Genomic DNA, 19,913 nt, shown 5'->3' on the forward strand with positions numbered 1-19,913 from the left:
GATACAGATAAGATACAGCGATTTTCAATTCCTTCTCAAACTACAGTGCCTGAAAGTATTTATTCACCCCCTTGGATGTTTAACCGTTATTGATTTTACAAATGGATCACGGTCAATATAATTTTCCTTTTCTGCCTAATTTTGTACAAAAACCCTCTTTAATGTCAAAGTGAAAACAGATATCTTCAAAGTAATGTCAATTACAAATACTGCATAAATATTCACCCCCTTCAAGTCAGTATTTAGTAGATGCACCTTTAGCTGCTATCACAGCACTGAGTCTGTGTGGACAGGTCTCAATCAGGCTTGCACATCTGGACACTGAAATTTTACTCCATTCTTCTTTGCAAATCTGCTCAAGCTCTGTCAGGTTGAACAGGGAATGGCTGTGAACAGCCCTTTTCAAATCTAGCCACAAATTCTCTGTTGGATTGAGGTCTGGGCTTTGATTCGGCCCCTCCAGAACATTCACCTTGTTGTCTTTCAAGCGCTGAATCCTTCGGGTCATTGTCTTGCTAGGAAATAAATCCTCTCAAGCTGTAGTTCTCTTGCAGACTGAATAAGATTGTCTTATATTTTCCCACATTAATTTTACCCCTTACCTTCACAAACCTTCCAGGGCTGGCTGCCGAGAAGCATCCCTACAGCATGATGCTGCCACCAAATTCACAAAGATTTGTTATAGAAAGGGGATGTTGCAAATGCTGGAAGTGATCTACGGTTTTAGTTTTTCAAAACTGTTTCAGACTCTGTAATTTTGTATCAGACTTTGTAAACTGATTTCAAGTTTTGTTGAAGTGTTTCACACTTTGTAATTTTGTAAAGCACTTCAAGGCCACCGTGATCTAGAGTGCCCTTACAGTGAGCAAAATGTGATAAAGTACCCTATTGGACAGCCCCCAAAGAAGGGCAAGGGTGCCTTTCCAGTGACGAGTGTATTCTAGGTTGCTCTCTCAATAGATAAATGCAATAATGTACCTTTTTGTAAGCCCTTTCAGTTGACATAATTTGGTTTGGTGCCCTCTTGGGCAACATGTGGTTAAGTGCCCTTCCCGGGCAATAAATGATTGAATACTTTATAATTCCTTATTTGTTATATTATTGTGTAGTAGGTGTAATAAAAACTATTTAATCCTAATCAGGGTTTCTAACTTTTTAAACTATAAATGTATGACAACTTTAGTGTGCTGTTGCCCTTTTTTTCATTGTTTTCTCCCCTACCCCTGTGTCAGCCACAGGCTGTTCGAATGCTAATGATGTGGGTGTAAAGCCCGTTTCAGACTGGGAGCGTTTAAATGCGCCTGTTTGATAAAGTTGTTCTCTAAAGATCTACTATTAGTGAAACTTTCAATCCCTGCACTGGTAGAATATGTCACAGGAAAGTTAGACACAGCAAGTGCTTTTCAAATTAAAAGCCCGCGGTTTAGCATTTCCGTAGAGAAACTGCTTTCAGTTGTACAGAATGCTTTTGTTCTGAATAGTTCCTGACACACTTCCTCAATGCACTGAATCAAGTAGCTTGTAGGGGGGATTATTCAGGTAAAACCTGTGAAGAAGGACAGGGCTTTGAGAGCAGAGAGATGCAGAAGCACGTGACACATGCAAGCAGCAAAACATGTTCCCACTCTGAAACGGGCTTAAAGTTGTTGGCAGAGTCGATGGCCTCGTAACCAATCAGAAATACTCAACACTGCAGCCTCACACCTAATGTCCCAGGGGGTTTTTAAAGTACCATCACCTGATCAGGAACTTTTTTAAGGGGTAGATTTGAACCCCAGAAAAAAAATGTATACCCTGGTTCTGCAGCCTAAAAGCACAGAGTTCCTCAGATGCTCCTGGGATAAGTTCATGTGGCTGAAAAGCCTCATAACCCCAGCTTTACACAAAAAAGTTCCCTCACTTTAATAATGACGCTTAACAACATAGGCTAAAGTTACTCTTCGTTTGATTTATTAACAGAAATGTATTAACATTAATATGCAGGAATGAGACCTTCTGTGAATACATGGCACAATCATATTATATACATTCTTTAAGGAGACAGTGCACAGACATGGTGGGGGAGGGGTGAATACAGGAATCTTAAAATGACCCTTCAGTGGGCTCCGAGTGACGCGAGCCGAGTGAGAAACACTGACTTTTTAAGTTAAAAATGTTCATTTTCATATAAAGAAATGTGGCTGTTACCAAGAAACAGAAAGTCATTCTATTGTTCTGTCACACATCAATTTCTATGTACAAACTAGGGACAGGTAATTCACACAAACTAGAGGGAGGAATCTACCACAGTGCTAGGCTGGAGCCTTTTTTTAACTGTAACAATATACATTAATTCCCATGTAACACGACAATTACATGTGCAGCTGATCACCTCACATAATTTGAAAGAAACTAAATCAGAGCAAACTTGTGTTTGTTCCTCACTTTAGCTTATAATGCTTTTAAAGCTCATTGCACGTTTTTCCCCCACAGACATTTGTGTCTTTGTATGAATGTGTGTTAACAGGTGAGATTAGTGCAGTCTCTCTGTGGCAGCTCTTCTTTCAGTCATTCTTCTAGAAACTTCAGTGTCCGGTTAAGTAGTCCTGGGTGGAGTCTGAGGCGAAAGAGTCAGCGTCCTCATTGTCTGAGTCCTCACTGCTGTCATCAGCGGCGGGCTCCCCAGACAGGGCGATTCGGGCATAGTCATCAGTGTCGATGGACTTGCAGAAGTGAATGGCGTATTTGAGTTTCTCCTCCAGCACCTGTTTACATGAGTATCTGGGCAGCTTGAGCAGGAAGAAACACGTGTAGGACTCTGGGAGGAAGTGGTCAGGAGGGTTGTATTTATCAAGCACCTATGGACAGAGATGATCAAGCTGTTAGACCTGTTAGGTAGAGCTTAATAAGATTTATACCTCTCTTAAGCTGAGCAACATAACCTAGAGCAGCTACACTGGTGTCAAGATTGTGGCTTAGCCAATGTGCCCCTTTAAAATATTTAGACTGCACATTGAAAGAACTATGATTGAGGCTGATAGTAGAAAGTAAAAGCATCATTGAAAGATGTGCTAACATCCTAGCGGTTAGTTCTAGTTCTTGCCCCATGCAGAGGTTTTGGTCCTCCAAGTAGGCAGCCTGGGTCTGAGTCCTACCTATGGCTCCTTTACCGCATGTCATTCCCCACTATCTCAAACCTCTTTCCAACTCTATCCACTGTCCTTCTCTATAATCAAGGCGTAGAAATACCAATGTTAAAACAGACAAAAAAAAAACAAAAAAAAAAACAATCAGCTACAAGGAGGAAGGACCTTGGTTCAGCCCTCCATCTCCTTAATTTAGGGGAGTCCATTGATACTAATTTATATCAGTAATATAGCAGCTGGATAGCTTAGCTTAGCATAAAGTACAAGGTGAAACAGGCTTGAACCCTCCAATGGCAGCTTTATCCAAACCTGCAGCTTACAATTTCATTCAGATGATTTTAATTCATACTGCAACACATTCTAAAATAGGCCAGGAGTGTGCCATTTTTTTCTGCAGACCTGCATGACCTGCACCAGTTGTTGCTTGCCTTTAGCCAAGAATTAATTGAGCACATATCAATTCAAAGACCACAAATAGTAGTAGTTTTTCCTCTTTCAGTTTGTATTGACAGAAATCACTGATCTATTAGCAAGAAAGTGAATCAATGAAGAAAAAAAAATCAAGCAGATTTTGCAGCATTAGAGATTTAAAATTAAAGTTATTTTTAAAACTACGCAGAATACTACATACAGGAAAATCCTGGTTTATCTAAAACTTTATCCATATAACTACATTTCTGGGTGAGAAAAGTTGCATTTTTAAAATGTCTCCATTCTACTGATGTGACACTGGTTTGTAATGAAAACAGAGGTAGAAATGAGTCCACTAAAATAATTATACTTTTTAAAAGTGCTGTTTTCCTTCACTTGTTTGTTTATGCCTAGGGTTAGGGTTATGTGACTGTTTTTAACCCCCCCCACAGTGCCTATCCAGCACCTCTGTGAATGAAATTAAACTTAAGAGTAAAGCAAAGTTCAGAAAGTTGCAGCTGTGTGAACTGAGCCATCACAGCTTGGTTCAGGTTGACTGATGATGTTGACTGCTGTTCAGTTTGTTGAACTGCCAGTCACTGTTTTGTTTTTTTTTTTTTTTGATAGATGAAAAAATGGAAATCACCAACAAATATCTATTCAAAGTGGAATACTTTGTTGGAGATAATCATGCTATGAATGTTTGAAACTAATTTTATATATACATATATATATATATATATATATATATATATTTTTTTTTTTTTTTTTAATTATTTTTTTTAATAAACTTATCACACAGAAATGTCAGCCTGACAAAAATCTCCATCACCTGTATGCATAAGCAGCACTCACTACACTATGAACTGTTTTTAATGGAATCCTTTTGCTTTCAAGGTAGGAATGTAAAAGCTGTTTCCTTGAAAACAAGGCATCTTTCTATTAACAAAGGTTCGAACAATGAAGGGATGTAATAGAACATGATCACTACAACATTCAAGTTTTAATGAAACATTGTGCAAATCACATAACAACCTTGAGCAGATGAGAAAATCTGTATGATATTTGTGATTTAATATAAACCAGATGCAGCCCAGTAAAACCATGAAAGAGTAAATACTTTACAGTCATGTAGACTCGGACGCATAAACATTAAAATGTACAAATACAAAATAAAAATGAGACCAACCCAAAAGAAATCCTCAAGCAAATGCTAAAAATGAATAAAGACTTAAATAAAGACTTAAGACTTTTCTTACCTGCACAACAAAGTCCCGCCCTCTGAAGTCTGCAATGGTGCGCGGCAGACGTGTGCGACCCCACACAAACCTCAGGAACAGAGACCTCTCTGTGTTGGAGAAGGACTCCATCACTTCCCAGAACCACTGGATGAGCGATGACGTGGGCTCCACTCCTTTATACGTAGCTACTGACTTCAGCAGGTGGAGAGGGATGTCGGGGCTTCCACACACCTGAGAAGAGGAAACGTTTACCCTCAAACCAGAGCACGAGGATAAAAGTAATGTGATCTGGTTTTACTTACCATTGTTTCCAGCTCGTATCCAGTGAACAACGACAGTAAAGGGACAGGGACAACTCGAGCCATTCCTTCTCGCACTGCAGCGACTTGCTCGTCAAACTCATGGAGCCTGAACAGAGGAGGGAAAGAGACAAACATAAGAACTTCTAAGAGGTCTTTACTGGTGAAAAATGACAGACTCAAACTAAAGAGGACACATAGACACATTTTATTATGTTGCCAAAGTCCTTTATTTACCTTTTGTTTCATTGTTGAAACAAAAGATAAAAATCTTTATGGTCTTTATGATGAAGTACAACACAACAGTACAACAAAAGTTAGACAGAACTTCCTGAGTTAAACTTAAGGCATAAAAATAAACAGTACGGAAGAACTTTCTTCTTTGATTGCTGTGATCTGATCCTAAAGCAGCCATGTCATCTCACTGGTTAAGCACACGATTCTCATGTGTTTTTCTTCCTATCAGGGAAGATCACAGGTTTTCTGCAGTTAATTTAGGAATAACACATTAAGTCTCTTTTCACACAAACTCCTGAAAGTTTTCCCAACTTGCCAAAGTGAGTTAAATGTGTGAGAATTCAAATGGCTGAATTTTCACTCCAACTTTATTTTAACTTTTTGTGAAATGTTTGCAAGACTGCAATTTTCAGGTGTGATATTTATGCCCCAGAGATGTTTCGCCTTCAATATAAATGTCACAGAGGTGTAAAGGAGGGGTTGAAGACATCTTCCCTTTGTGCTGGCTTTGGATGTAGTAACAAAGGGGTTCAATACAGACAAGTTTGGCAGAGCCAGCAAGTGCTGTATATGTGCGTGTCTGACTGTGTTTGAGTGTAGAGCTCCCACAGAGCCATGCTCTCTCTCTTTCTCAATGCCATAATGTACCGATTTAACAGAGAGGAACACCAATAAAATGCCATTACAGAATCAAAAATGGATGTCCCAAGGCATTAAAAAGATGGAGCTTCGTTTCAGTGCTGTTACAAGGAAGGAAATCTTAATGGGGATTCACCACAAGTAAACTGGACAGGATGATAATGTTTATGTCCATGCAACCAGCTTCAGTCTTTCATCTGTGTCCCATTTTCTGCTTGCCAGCGTGTTCTTTTCTACTCATCTGTTGATACTGTGAAGCCCAGTTCTGACCAAACATTCACAACACAAGGAAATGGTTTCAGAAAGTGGCTGGCAGCAGTTGCGGCTGTCCAAACCAGGATATCAGAGCTTAAATCAAACTATCAGATGCTATTGTCTGAGATTCAGCTCATCAACTCACACAGCTGGTTGCAGGATGTTGGAAATAGGAAATGGAAATCTCATTTTATTAGGCTATAGGTGCCAAAAAATTTGTTTGAGGAAGAATATTCATATGTATATATTCATATGAAACTTCAGCAAAGAAACACTCCTGTCTCCTCCATCAGCTGCACACGTAAGCAGGATGTGCAGCACTACATGAGCGAATACATGAGAAATTCTAGGCTTTAGGAGATGAATTTTTTAAAAATTATTCTCAGCAGATATCTTACTTATAACAAGGCTTGAGTAGCAAAGCATTTTTGAGTTTTTATGTGCTGTGAAACTGCACTGCCACAACTGGCAGGTTATAAGGAGGATTACAAGATGAATCACTCTCGTGCACCTGTGATAAATGTTACACACAATCCTGATGACAAAAACACATGAAAAATACAGTGAATGTGAAGTACCGTCCTTTTAGTAGAGACAGATTTATGCAGTAACTTCAGATAAAAATTACTTCAAATTGAGTGTCTATGAGAGTTAGTGCCTCCAAAACGAGCACCTCTGTCCATAGACGGCGTGTCTCATGCTGGCAGGATCTTCAGCCTCAGTGTCAGAGCGTTTCTCACAGCACTTTATTATTGCTCAGCTACAAAACCGACCTCTGCTTCCGTATCCATAAGGTCTTTTCTGAATAGTTGTCTGTTTGTTTTTCTTTATTCAAGTTAAAATATTGCTTGGTTGATTGATTTCTTTATTTAGAACATGTGAAACAACAAAAACAGTTGAATAACAAGAAAAAAAGACAATAAGATAAGCAAGCACTTAATCACCCAAGTTTACATGAGTAAAAAGGTAATATCAGAAAATATCCTAAAGGTGACACTGAAAAGTGCGGTGCTGTGCTAAAGTTGAACTTTATCAAATGAGAGCACAGTGACAAAAAAAAGCTGATTTTAAGGGAATTTTGCACTTAAGACGCTACGTCCTGAAAACTCTGGACTACACTGGTTTTGCATTAAAAATGATGAGGCCCGCACCCAAAGGAACTCCAGCTATGAACACTTACTGGCCACTTTATTAAGTACACCTTGCTCATACCAGGTTGGACCCCCTTTTGCCTTTAGAACTGTTTTTATTCTTCGTGGCATAGTTTCAACAAGGTGTTGGAAGCATTCCTCAGAGATTTTGGTCCATATTGACATGATAGCATCACGCAGTTGCTGCAGATTTGTGGGCTGCACATCCATGATGTGAATCTCCTGTTCCACCACATCCCAAAGGTGCTCTATTGGATTGAGATCTGATGACTGTGGGGGCCACTGGAGTACAGTGAACTCATTTTCATGTTCAAGAAACCAGTTTGAGATGATTTGAGCTTTGTGACATGGTGCATTATCCTGCTGGAAGTAGCTACAAGGTGATGGGTACGCTGTGGTCATAAAGGGATGGACATGGTCAGCAACAGTACTCAGGTAGGCTGTGCGCTTAAACGATGCTCAATTGGTACTAGAGGGCCCACAGTGTGCCAAGAAAATATCCCCCACACCATTACACCACCACCAGCAGCCTGAACCACTGATCCATAGCAGGATGGATCCATGCTTTCATGTTGTTCACACCCCTTTCTTTACCGTTCTGATGCTAAGTTTAAACTTCAGCAAGTCGTCTTGACCACGTCTATATGCCTAAATGTATTGAGTCGCTGCCATGTGATTGGCTGATTAGTTGCAATTGAACAGGTGTACCTAATAAAGTGGCCAGTGAGTGTATGTTGAATCCCCTGTAGCATTATAATCAAGGCAAAAAATGCCATCAGTGTTGCTTTTAAGAGAGCTACCACTTCCTGGTTAATTCATCAACAGAGCTGCACTCATGTCTGATTTTCTGGAATACTGTCTCCGCTGAATGTGTTTTTACTGTTTCTCGATGTACCCAGCTCCCCTGTTTTCATTTTTTTCACTTACAGTCCAAACCTTTTAGTCTTAAAAAAGCCCTTCTGGGAAATTAGCGCTTCTTTTAAACACAAATAAAATAAATAAAGGACTTGACACTGGTCCCAACTTGGCCTGAATGAATGAATGTACCTGAAAAAAATGTCTTTTCAAACAAACTCAAAGAACAATTCTGCTTTTTTTTCCTCACCTGTAGTTGATAGCCAGGCGGACATATTCAGCCCGGTTCTCCAGGGTGATGTGGGAGTACTTGGAGCTAAGCTGGATGTCCTGACCGCTAGCGTTGGGCACCGTGAAGGGGAGCGTCATGGCCTCAAACTCCTCAGCTGTGGCCTCATTGTCCCGAATGTACATCAGACCGGGAATAAAATCCTTATCAACCTGAGAATTGAAGAATAATTACAGCTTTATACCTCCAGAAAGCTGTTTCTATGTCATCCATATTTTCAATAATTTTCCTGTTTATTCATTCATCCAATTCATGTGTAAATGTGTGTGTGAATGGTCTTTCTCTACTCAAACAAATTCCCGTGAGCCCACCAGCAATCCACGTTTCTAGAGTCTTGTGGTGAATTAATTTGACATCCAACCTTTAGAATATCTCAAGGGCAAAACTTCAAAACAAGAGCAGCTTTGTTTTACCGCTCAAGTATTCTCCCAAAGACGTTTCAGGAGCTCATGATCACAGCGTGAGGGCAGGAGGCGACTCACGCCGGCTCTTCAACAAAAGCTCAGATTGTGGGACATCTAATATTTCTAGCATAAATATAGATTAACGTTTGGGGGAGCAGGTACAGTGTGACTTTACAGACGTGTTTCTGATGGTAGTGCGATGTGGAGCTGGGAGCTGAAAGGTTTAAGGTTTAATCTGAGGGGGGAATATATAGGAATGTGTTCTTTTTGACGGTTATAATGCAGCTTAGAAGGGTTTGTAAAGTTATATAATAATGTGACATTCACAGAAGTATTCCTTTAGAAGTTGAATGGCAGAGATGCCAGCTCATGTTTTAGAGACAATTAGAGTTAAGCTGTGGAGCAGCTATGAACATTTACATAACGTCTGATACTATCACCGAACAATGAGCCTCATGTAGGAACGATTTAGTTAATATTCTGATCGTTAAACCTTTCGGTTTCTTTTCCTTTTGAGGGTTTGCAGTTGGCTTCACCAGCCTGTCTTTACTGCACAAACAAGGCAAATTTTAAAGTTTTGACTCAACGAACACCACCTGGTGATGATCAGTAGCACTTTGGTGAGAGTTGATCATTAGCGTGATTGACACCAAGAACTGATGTGTTTATGGAAAAGTTTCAAACAAGACATCAAAGAGAGAGAAAATAATTACACTGCAGATCTTCAACATGTTCAAGATGTTAGAAATCAGCAGATAAGTACAAGGCTGCTTGATTATGGGAAAAATCATCATCACAATTAGTAAACCCCATTAGTCATTGATCTTACATCTGCATCTGTGCATGGATCTCAAATGATTTAACTAATTTGTTGTGTTGCCTTGAGGGAACGAATTCTATGAGGTATTTTTCACGTGCGAGTCTGTGTCAGAAGTTAAGAACAGAACGACAGAGGTTCTGAGACAACTGTCTGAAGAAAACCTCCTGAAGACCTGAATGCAGCAGTGTGTTAATGCAGAAGAGGAGAATACTGGAGAAGAAATGTTCATCTTAAAAAAACCTGTATTACAGAATTAGTCTCGTTTCTTATTTGTCATACCTTGTATGTCTCAACACAAACTTTTGAAGAGAGAGGTAACCTAAGCAGTACACCTGTTCCTGTCCAGGAAGTGTTAAACTGGACAACATGATCCAAAACAAGTCTGCCAGAAACTGATTTTTTAGGATGCCCATCATAAAAACTCTAACACAAGCACTAAGCAGGTAAATATCAGACTTGCAAATCTGATAAAAAGCATGTTGACTCAAAGCGTTAGTAGTCAATAAATACTCGAATGAGAGCTTCCTGGTGTGAACCATACAGTTCAGAAAACTGGTTGACTATCTCACACTAAAAATTCCCCTTCTTTTTCAACAAATGGCTGTTTTCTGTCATTTTCTTTAGCTGCCTCCTTTCAAAGTAAGAGCCATGGCTCCCTCTGCTCCAAGCTTAAATTAAAGTGAAGGATGTGTTGCAAAGAAAGGGAGGATACGCTCTATTTACCACTCATGACAAAACCTATGGGCATTATGGGCAAAACACGGCATGAGGAACAGACATCACTAATCTTTATCTCAGTAATCTTGTTTTCATGATAGAGGGAAGCCAAAATGTTTCCCAAGAAAGGCACATAACTTTTAAATGCTTGTTTACAGATGATTAGAGAGCAGCTCAGCAACAAATGCAGCTTGAGTCTCATCCCTCTGGAGAAAATCAAAGCAGCTCTTGAGGAGGATCCATGGTTATTTCTATCAGTGGAAATATTCTCAAAGTAAAAGTTAAACTGTTTAACCTCTCTGCTCAATTCATTGGTGGGTTCATATTTCAAAAGTAAGATGGTATTATGTGTTCACAGAGGTTAATCCCTACTGTGATCAATGGCAAAGAGCTAAAGCCTCCTTTACTCACATGCACTGGTCATACACTTGCTAGGGATGTGTGACATTTGACTCATTTTTACTGATGCCGATAGATACAACTTTTTATGTTAAAAAACCCCACAAAGTTTCTCTTGTGAAAAAAGAAGCTGAGTCACACAACTATACCTGATGGTAAAGTCCTTTCTGCTGATATTCAAGGCCAATATATGATTATAATAACAATATATTTGGCCGTTAAATCAAGTGTAACTATATCGGCAAAATTTACATACCTATCTTTCAATATCTTTGCTTTTTTTTTTTAAGATATATTTTTGGGGCTTTTTATTAGGGATGTACCATATTGGATTTTTGCAGATATCCAATACGCTGATATTTGGAGATTCATTTATGCCAATACCAATATCTAAATATGTTTTACCCAACTAAAAATACAGTCCTTTGAACACATTTTCAGGTTTGAGGATGAAAAAGAAATAAACTTTAAAGTGTGTTTTTTAGAAAAAAAGTTTAAAGAATGAGGATGAGTAAAGAAAAAAATCTCATCTTACATAGGTGTGTTAGTCCAGCCTAAAACTCCATTAATTTATTGGTATATATGGCCAAATTTTATAGTCAATACATGCTGATATTCACGGCCAAAATATCGGATGTAAATATAGGTAGAAATTCTGATATCTGCCGATACCGATATCAGGCCGATAATATCGATACTAGTGAACAGAGTGGGAAACAGGGATGAGAGACATGCAGTGAAGTAGCAGGAGGCCGGACTTCAACCCAAGCTGCCGGTGTACATGGGGCACGCCTGAATAGCTGTTGTTCCCTGAAATTTCGAGTGCAATAAACACACAGCAAAGGTAAAATTTTAATACAGAAAATAAGGAAAAATTTGTTTGAGAAGCTAAGCTTCATCACTCAGTTTGCATTTATCTACCTGTTTGACTGCACTCTGGGTATAACTTGGGTTTAACACCATTGTGATGCAGTAGGATAAAGCTCAAGTTACTTTTGCGCACTGTTGAATATTATCAATAATGTTTTTTCCCCCACCGATGCTTCTTTTGTTTTGATCTTTGTTGTTTTTTTTGCCTTCATGTTGACAGGTTTGCTAAACCGCATATGTCTTGCTTGATAAATAGCATGCTTTATAAATAAAACTGGTGTGACCAGACTTAATTATCATTACCAGTTTATCAAAATATACTGTCACACACTGTATACTTTTCCCACATTGTGCAGGTTTAGTTGGATGGAGATCTTTCATATTACATTCAAAGATTTTTACATCACATTAGAGCCAAAGCCTCAGGGATGCATTGTTTAGGGTCACTTGAGGGGAGATGCAATGAACTGTGGGAAAGTTGTGTTCTTTAGGTTTCTTTCTTTCTTGAGTAGTTTTTTATTCTCATCTTGATTTAGACTTTAACCCTATAAATGCCTGATTGTTATGTGCAGTTTACTCAATGGACACAACTTTAAAGTATTCAGCACAGGTAATATGCCAAAGACTGGGGACTGGTGGGACAAAAAGTTGATTTGGCTACACATATTGGCCAAAACTACAGTCCTTTATCATTATTGCTGTTCAGATGAATGAAGGTAACGTGAAGAAGAAGAAGACGGCAGGATAATTTCAGATGGCAGAGAAAAAAGGAAAAGGATGAAGCATGATTAGAGGTAAAACTGACACCAAACTGCAGTGCATAACACATTAGGTGCATATAATATTCGGTTTATATCTTGGTCTATAATTATGGAACTGTCTTGCAAATTATTAACTATTCTAGAATCGATCTATCTTGATATAATAGTAATTAAAGATCATGTATTATGTATTTTATTTAAATTACTCTGTAATCCACTCCATTATTACACACACATATGTCCAGCATTTATACACCATCATTTTCCTTTAGTTTATTGATATTTTGTTTCATTCTTCTATACTCTTGTCATGAGCTGAAAAACCTCATAAAAACTCTGGATTAAAAACATTTGCCAAAGCAATAAAAGAAAGACCTAATCTTAGCCAAGTGAATAAGGAGTAATATCTTGTGAACTTCAACATGAAAAGACAGCCTGGAGTTAAAAATCATAGACAGATAGCTGATTATTTTTTTTACGTTGTTAGATAGAGTACAAAGCAAAATGAGAAACTGTTAATAATAAATGTGCTGGGGGCAACTGTAATGATATATACCGAATAGTATTTTAACTGCAGGAAAAATAAGGAAATTCAAATTGAATTCCAGCAAGACAAAGTAGGGAATAAACAAAAGCAGGATTTATCGTGCAATTTGAATGTTATTTATCATAGCAAGGAAGTGAATATCAAGTGACAGTCGTTGATATAAGACTACAGAATATTAGACAGAAGGAGAGGCTGGTCTGTCAGGATGTGTCTCTGAACAGCAAAAAAGCAAAAAGACCCTAGATGACCTCTTCTTTTCCACAAGCTGTCATGAAGAGGTGCTTCAGCTAAAACTATTACGCCTACCACAGACTCAAAGATGCTGAAAAGACTGACATCTGACCCCTTCATTCCTTTTCTAGAAAGTACAGATTTCACCAACATAATGGAAGCAACTGGGAATGATTCTTGAGTGGTCCTCTGCAGTTTACTTGGGCATGATGTTTAACATTAAGAATAATACCACGGCCACAATAAAACACTAATTTAATAATCGAACAATTAACTTATCGTTTACCAAGTTCACTGATGACTGATACTTCTAAAATTTTCATCCCCAGACTGATAAACAGAAGACAGATGTCTCAGAGCTGTTGAAATAATACAAATCTATAAATAACTAATTTAGATAACCTATACTACATCAAATAGCTTTAACAGGCCATGAAAGAACACAAAAAATATATAAACAAAGGCTTTACAATGTTCAGAGAAGTTTTTTTTTTCCTTTTGCCTCCCTCCCTCCTCACTAAAATACATCTAAACTTCAAGATCATACTGATGACAATCACTGTTCTTTGAATTTATTAATTTTTACTTAGTCTAAAGTGGGATTTCACTGTATAGTAAAAGTATTATCACTTCTACCTCTAGAAAACATGTTATTACAGAGAAGAGATAAATCTAACCAATCAAACAGCCTTTTTTGCATCTTTATAAAGGGAAGCCTCAACATTCAGAAGTTATTAATATCATTACCCTCTACAGACAATTGTCACTCACTGAAGCTGATTCAAGACACACAAAGGGGGATATAGCACTGATTTTAAATGTCCAACTCAACCCACAACTATTGTTTTTATCCAGTCGCTTCCTGTAACCAAAAACAAACAAAAAAAAACTGTTGATTTCATCTGAGTTTCTAATACAAAGATCTATGCTTTGCTTAAGCTCTGCGGGTGATGCAAAAATTCTGTGACACAACTCAATAAATAACTTTGAAGCAAACTTCACTGCAAAGCGAAATTCTGTTATCAAAGCCGGACAAGAAGTCTTCACCTGTTTGTCATATTTTTTCTAAGTTGTATTTATTAGTGGAGCATCATAAATCCAAACATAAATATGTTATATTTACATGCATTTCCTTTAAAAAAAATGTTTTTCATCTTTTAAGCCTCTAGCTGCAGCAATTACTCCTTTTTAGTGAGCAACATGCACACAAATAGATTGGCAAACAAAATCTATATAGAAATAACTGACCTAAGAATTTAAAATAGGGATGCAGGTTATAATTATAAGGGTGTAGGTTTGCCTTAATTATACTGGATCAAATAAGCACTCTGTGATATTACTGCAGAAGCAGAGGCTTTACAGGCAACCATCTCCTTAAAAAGTTTGGCCTCTAAAATCCTGAGCCATGTGTTATTGTGCTGTCTTAGTTTAATCAGTATAATATCAATGTATTAACTACAACATGTGTGTTCTGAGGTGTCAACAATTAGCACATTAAGGAAGCGCTCAGCCCGAATTGTTTAAACATTGATTTATATTTACTGCATATGTCCAGGAATATGGGTGTTTGAGTTTGTTCTAATCAACTTTTTCAAAATAAGAAAACCTGACACTTAAATTAAACAAATGTTTTGTTTTGTTTTTTTTTTACCACTGTAGAAAAAAATTCCTTGTCTGTTGATGACTTACATCACAGGTCTGGAGAAGTCGTGAATGTTTTTGCACTTACAAAAAAGCATTGTGTTGAATCACTTCTGAACAAATCCACTCATGTGAGTGTTTGTAACATGCAGCACAGAGTATATTTCACACTTCATCAACCATTTTGAGTGCTCTGGATACACACTGAGAGGTCTGCGTGTTTACAGGAGAACAGGACAGTGTACGCACCTCACTGAGGTCAGCGATGGTCAGGTTCATGCCTGCCAGCTGTTTCCAAACTGGCTCTGCCAGATTCAAACTCAGAGGGCTCCCAGTCCGGATTGCAATGCCCAGGAGCACTCCTGCAGACACAGCAAGACAGAGGGCATTACCCGCTGATCAAACAAGAACAATAATGTCACTGAGCTGTGCTAAAAAGCAAGAAATGTCCATATTTAACAAGGCTCCAAATTCAAGCCAAGTGTTAAATCAGTGAAAACACATATTAAGCATGTGTGAATTTGAAAATAAACACACTTATTTTTTCAGGGTTTGTTTGTGAAGGATTAACACAAAAGAAGAGCTGAATGAGAGATTAAGTGGATTATACCTAGGAAGCGGAACATGCTCATGTGAAGAGAGGACTTGGCAGCGGGGTTGAGCAGAAAACAGTCCCTGTTGGCGCCCGAATCGTCCCGTCCATTGGGGGTGACGATGAGCAGCGGGGTCAGGGCGTTCTGCAGCTCTTCACACATCTCAGCGATGGACTCGCTGTAGCCTCCACCACAGTCGTCCACAGACTCTCCTGTATTAAAAAAAAAACATCTAAGGTGATGAAATGTACACTAACAGCTCTTAAAAGAATATTGTATAAAACTGTTAGCACTGGTCAGTTGGGCATTCAAAATCATTTATATTTTTCCTAGGTGTATTTAAGATATGTCAGTATTTCATCAGTATGTTTAAATCAACCTAAGTATTGATTTTGCATGAATATGAGAGTTTGAAATCTGAATGAATCTGATTTAATTAGTTCAAAGAAAAGAAAAGCCTTGACTAAAAGTACAGACTAAAATGTAAGGACTTTTTATTAACTAAGACTGGACTAAAATGTATTGAATTTTTGTTGACTAAAACTAGACTGAAACTATGAAGGTTAAAAATGACTACGATGGGACCAAAACAAAAGAATGTTTTAATCTAAAGACTAAGACTGGATTCAAAGAAGCTGCCAAACTGACAAAGATTTGAGGGCTGGGAGTGGAGACAACAGTGAAACACGTACCCACAAATTTAACCTTCCACACTCGATGAGGGAGCAGTAGACTATCCGGGCTAAACGAACTCATTTTGGCACACATCTGACCAAATACAGATTTGGTTCCATCAGGGCCTGCCAGGCCCCCTTTACTACGAGAGCGTTTCACCTGCAGAGAGAAAATAGGGTGAAAAGAGAGAGATTACAGTTTGATCTGAGCTTAGAAACCTCCTAGGAGATAGAGAGGAAGTACTGATATGCATGAATTCCTGGATATGACAGCTTTAATACAAGCAGAGCTACACAAGGGGAGGCGTGCTTGTGTAGAGAGGCAGTGGCCCGAACCAAAACTTTATGTGGAGTAAAGTCTAAAGCTGAGCCCAGGAAGCCCTGCAGACAGGCCAGAGCACAGATCACACACACACCAGGAGAAATCCCCTTATGAAAGACATCACATGTAAAGCTCAGGAGCCCGTCTGGAACGTAGCCTCACAGTGGGAGGAAGAGGAGGCAAGTACAGTAAGAAAGAGCAGGAGACTTCTAGAAGATAAAGGTGATTATGCAACAGATCATGAAGGGGCACATGTTAGCAATGTGAGTGTTTTGTACCAACCCCTTCAATACATCTTTCACCTGACATTAACAGTCTGATTATGTAGGTATGGTTTCAAGTCACTAACCTTGATTTAACTTTGAAATTCATTCAAAAAGGATAGAAAAATAAAGCCTATCTGTCCCCACAAGACCTTTGTCAACCTGCTTAAATATACAGATAACATCAGCAAGCCAGAAGCACAATTTTGTTTCATAATTTTGAATTTTTTCATTTAAGCAATAAAAGCATGACAGAAATGATTATAGCAGGAGCATTTCTTGGGGTTGTTTTGCAGCAGTTTGTGAAATCCCATCTATTCAAAGACTTAATTTCAATATATTTTTACTTATCCTGTAAATCCATGTCTACTACCATTTCTGTGACCTTTAAAAATTTTTTTCCCTTGCTCAAGATTGTGGTTTTTTCACAAATTTGTACCGATGGCACAGCAGTTAATGGGATAAAACTTTGTCATTTTGTGTGTGGGGTTTACATGTTACAGAGGTGAGTTTTCAGTGTTTGGCAGTCTCCATAGAAAGACACATCCCATTACAATTATAGAGAATAATGATTTCTCTGTCTATGACAACTTTAGGAAACATCTGAGATTCTGTAAGACCTCAGTAAAAAATACAACATAAGAATGGTTACTTTGATAGTAATCTACTATCCACTTTTGAGTGCAGAAATTCTAAATACTGTATCTTTAAATTGAAGAAACTTTCTAATCAACCCAGGACTTCACAAGGTTATTTTGCTTATCAGAATATAATTTCATTTTAATGCAAAATCATGATCCAATGAGAGTACAAACTGTTCAAATGCATGTTTTGAGAAGTGAAGCAGTAGCTCCGATTCACAATGAACTGGGGGTTAATTTCTAGTTACATCAAGTTATGTGTTGTGGGTGGTGGCGTTGGATGCACTTGTGGTTTGACATTGCATGTCTCAGCACTTTATACTTATTGGTCACACTAGTGTATAGGATGAGGCAGAGATTGTAGTTGCAAAATAGATATTAAAAGTATCTTATCTACTGGATTTCATTGTAGCTTACAATGCAAAACAATATTTAATAGTCATACAAAACTTTTGGTGTCCATATGCAAGAATTCACTACATCATTAGCAAGAATGACCAAACTCTTTTTTTAATCCCTTCATGTTATTTCTGTATTTCTGTTAGTTTTGAATATCCTGTATCATTAAGATTGTTTCCTTCAGTACCTGTATCCTGTTGAGCTCCACTACCGGTCCGTGCTGTCTGTCTCTCACCATTGTGGCTTGAACCACCTTCCTGAAAGCTGCTTCCTGTTCACAGAAAAAAAAAAAAAAAAGTTACACAACAGACAAAACAGATAATTATTCCATGCTGCTCTGGTGAATTTTGGCTGTAATACTGAGGGCTTGTTTTCTGGGATCATGATGCCACCTCACCTTGCCCTGGGAGATAAGGATACCCCTGAGTGTGTCGAATCCCACTGAGGGTCCATGGCCTGTCTGACCCAGCCGACCCTCCAGGTCGAACATGGGGATACATGGGCAGAAAAGCTCTGAGATGTGATGCAGCAGCAGCAGCCTGTTCCTCAGGGCCATGATGGGGATCTCCTGCAGGTGGTTGTACTCCATGGGAACCTTAAACACATCACAGAGACAGTCAGAGATTGACAGCTTGATGGACATTTTCAGGCCTGAAAGTTATTGTGTTTTCATGGTGCAAAGCTTTACTGCCATCTACTGGAACATATCACACTAATTTTTCTAAATTTATTCATTTATCTCTGAGCTGATTATTTTAGCAGGGATAACCCACTGAGACTGTGATCTCTTTTCCAGGGTTGCCCTGCAGTAATAGGATGAAAACAGAACAAGACTCCTCAAACCCATGCCCTGAATAGTAAGTCAAATTTTAAAGCAGTTGCACCGCTTTTCAAAAGTAGTTCAGATATGAGGTCTTTAAGAGCACCATATGGTACAAGAGGGTAGCTTAATTGTCAGTTTAAAATTGTTCCACATCATGGGTGAGTCAACACAAAAAGCAGACTTTCCCTGTTAAGTCCAGTATATTTAGTATTTCTAAAGTGACCCAGTTATCTAGTTGTGCAGTGGAGATGTTTGTAGACAGAAGATAAATCAGGTAAGGCAGGAGTTTACCAATTAGTGTCCAGCATAGAAAAACAGAACACAGTGCTGATTTCTTTTTCAACCCAAAGAGGGTGAGCTTGTGGAGTGATATAGGTCACAATAGCAACTACCAAATCTGTATCCTGTGATAAAGGGAAGAGCACTATGACGGATGGTATCTAACAGCTTCAACACAGAAGCAGATGTATGTGTTTAAAGAGTGTTTCTATGATCCAGAACAGGTAGTACTGTGGCATACACAATCTTCATTTGTTTATCATTAAAGAGTAACTAAACAAAAGTTTCAGCTGAAAACAGGGGTGGGCATAGGAAGGGACACGACACGCTCACTGTCTCCTTTGTGCTGCTGTCCCCATCAGCCACTTCATCATGCAGGCTGCTTTTGTGCATTTCATCATCAGCTGTAATGTCACAACCATCCAGGGGAAACTGATTTGTAGCGCCAACCTTTCCAGCTAAATTCTGACAACTTGCTGCTACACTGCATGTAACGGTCAATTAAACAGACAATTTTAAGGAAAAACGATGGTATAGTCCTATGGTTTTCGACCTTTTTTTTTTTTTTGCCCAAGGCACACCATATTTATATCCATACAAAAACAGCCTTTTTAAACATGCTGCAGTTGTTGTATTGTTGTACTAATAATGTATAGTTGTACAAATTACCACAGCACACCAAGACTTGCCTCAAGGTTCACCAGTGTGCACTGCCACACCATTTGAAAAATACTGGTATAGTCTCCTGTAGGAGACACAAGCTTGCATGCCATCCATCTGGTTATGAGAAAAAAACAGCTCATTTGGCTCTCAGGTGGAAAAAACTACCTACAGTCCAAGAGTACCACAGCAACATCTCTGATACATGGAAGCCAATGTTGTCTGCAAAATTCTTTTATTGGTTGCTATTACCAATGTTAAAAGTCATTTAAAGTAGGTGTTCCCTGTTGAGCTGAGGCAAAGTTGGCACTTCAGACCTCACTTACCACCAGAACAGCAAATTCAAAAATTCAAGTGCAGTCACTGG

At 38.6% G+C, this 19,913-nt stretch overlaps 1 protein-coding gene across 2 annotated transcripts in view; it reads right to left on the bottom strand.

Annotated features, from left to right (window-relative positions):
• Window positions 1–1,928: 1,928 nt before the first annotated feature.
• Window positions 1,929–19,913, bottom strand: part of herc2 (HECT and RLD domain containing E3 ubiquitin protein ligase 2) — an 82,577-nt gene continuing 64,592 nt past the window's right edge. For both annotated transcript variants that reach the window (XM_041791884.1, XM_041791883.1), the window contains exons 83-91: window positions 18,182–18,379; window positions 17,972–18,055; window positions 16,178–16,319; window positions 15,503–15,697; window positions 15,142–15,254; window positions 8,464–8,654; window positions 5,080–5,185; window positions 4,796–5,008; window positions 1,929–2,837 (exon numbers count right to left, since the gene is read on the bottom strand). In XM_041791884.1, the coding sequence (XP_041647818.1) occupies window positions 2,565–2,837; window positions 4,796–5,008; window positions 5,080–5,185; window positions 8,464–8,654; window positions 15,142–15,254; window positions 15,503–15,697; window positions 16,178–16,319; window positions 17,972–18,055; window positions 18,182–18,379 (1,515 nt within the window). In that variant the 3' untranslated portion in view covers window positions 1,929–2,564. The remainder of the gene's footprint in view (window positions 2,838–4,795; window positions 5,009–5,079; window positions 5,186–8,463; window positions 8,655–15,141; window positions 15,255–15,502; window positions 15,698–16,177; window positions 16,320–17,971; window positions 18,056–18,181; window positions 18,380–19,913) is intronic.

The sequence above is a fragment of the Cheilinus undulatus genome, linkage group 7, assembly GCF_018320785.1.
Source record: "Cheilinus undulatus linkage group 7, ASM1832078v1, whole genome shotgun sequence".
Lineage (NCBI taxonomy): Eukaryota > Metazoa > Chordata > Actinopteri > Labriformes > Labridae > Cheilinus > Cheilinus undulatus.